Below are 1,724 nucleotides of genomic sequence, written 5' to 3'. Positions count from 1 at the left end.
CTATCTATATATATATATATATATATATATATATATATATATATATAATACAATATTATCAACTTTAATACTTTTCGCGGTTCGTGATTTCGCGGGTATTCCTACTGTCGAGTGCGTCTGTCACTGTGTCACCTGTCACCTGACACTGTGTCACTGTCACCTGTCACCGATTGCTGTCACCTGCAGGGGATCGAGTATCTCATCGACCACGGGCTGCTGTCGTCTGACTCCTCGGACGACGTTGCACAGTTCCTGTTCCGCGGTGAAGGACTCAACAAGACCGCCATCGGCGAATACCTGGGAGAGAGGTGAGTGACCCACGCGTTCTATTCGAGGCATGGCGGTGACTGCCTGATGGATTATATATTATATATATATATATGTGTGCGTGTGTGTGTGCGTGTGTGTGCGTGTGTGTGCGTGCGTGTGCGTGCGTGCGTGCGTGCGTGCGTGTGTATAGAAGTAAAAACACACGAACAAGCATGTAGATATGAAAGTAAATATAAGAAAAAATACAATAAAGTGTTAAATCTTACTCAGCAAGCTTTCAAGAAGTATCTCTCTTCATCAGACTATAAAACCTTTTTTAAATATTTTTTATAGCCTGATGAAGAGAGATACTTGAAAGCTTGCTGAGTAAAATTTAACTCCTTATTCTATATATATATATATATATATACAGCCGATATATATTTATATCACCGATATATATTTATATTACCGATATTTTCTGCACGTCGACAGTGAACACCCACCACAGCATGACACCAGCGACATAACAGTATGTGTGGAGACCTGTATGCTATCTATACAGTTGCCAAGCCCAAGACCGCTAAATTTAGCGCTGCGAGGCAAACGAAGGACATCGCACTCTCCCCCACTCCTACTACCCTGTAAGATTTTTAAAGAAAGACGGTTGCGATCTGGCGATAAATTTACATCGAGTAAACAAAGAGATCCCTGCTGTTCCCTCCGGCTTCCTATATCTGCTGCCTCGCAGACGATGCACCGATAGCGTTGCTTCGTTAAACGTAAATAGCTGTGTTCAAGTAAAATATACATATAGGCATCGTGGCAAGGTTCCCGTTCGTAATTCTTACTGTTGACATTGACGACGGACAAACTCACTGGCGATTTATAGGTTGTTGTTTTTTTAGTTATATATTTTTTTAAATATTTATCGCTTTTTGTTCCAACTCTTCTAGGTTATTCGGACCACCCAAGTCACTTAGCCTTAACTTATTACACTTGTCTGCTGGACTAAACTAACCACCTAGGTCTTTTGCATGACCATCAACGTCCTTTCACCTAAACGGACAAGTCCAGTAGATTATACTGACCACGCATAGCTTATACCGTCCACTGATCCAAGCTGACCACATAGCGGTGTGCTAGTTTATACGCTGACGTCCACTGATCCAAGCTGACCACATAGCGGTGTGCTAGTTTATACGCTGACGTCCACTGATCCAAGCTGACCACATAGCGGTGTGCTAGTTTACGCTGACGTCCACTGACCCAAGCTGACCACATAGCGGTGTGCTAGTTTACGCTGACGTCCACTGATCCAAGCTGACCACATAGCGGTCATCACCGCTCCCGCCACTCACACTGCGCCCGCATCACTGCGACCCCCCACGCGTCACCGCTGCGTCGTCCACGCGTCCCCGCTGCGTCGTCCGCGCGTCACCGCTGCGTCGTCCGCGCGTCATCACTGCGACCCC

General features: G+C 45.3%; 1 protein-coding gene across 1 annotated transcript in view; it reads left to right on the top strand.

Moving 5' to 3' along the window:
* The window catches only part of LOC106820220 (cytohesin-1-like), a gene marked incomplete at its 5' end in the record, with an annotated part of 1,534 nt that extends 1,222 nt beyond the window's left edge, over nucleotides 1-312 (top strand). The window contains one exon of the mRNA XM_014824757.1: nucleotides 187-312. Within this exon, the coding sequence (XP_014680243.1) occupies nucleotides 187-312 (126 nt within the window). The remainder of the gene's footprint in view (nucleotides 1-186) is intronic.
* Between the last annotated feature and the right edge of the window lie 1,412 nt (nucleotides 313-1,724).

This window comes from Priapulus caudatus, unplaced genomic scaffold (assembly GCF_000485595.1).
Source record: "Priapulus caudatus unplaced genomic scaffold, Priapulus_caudatus-5.0.1 Scaffold8592, whole genome shotgun sequence".
NCBI lineage: Eukaryota > Metazoa > Priapulida > Priapulimorpha > Priapulimorphida > Priapulidae > Priapulus > Priapulus caudatus.
The sequence above is the reverse complement of the archived record's forward strand: the minus strand, read 5'-3'. Positions and strand labels throughout refer to the sequence as shown.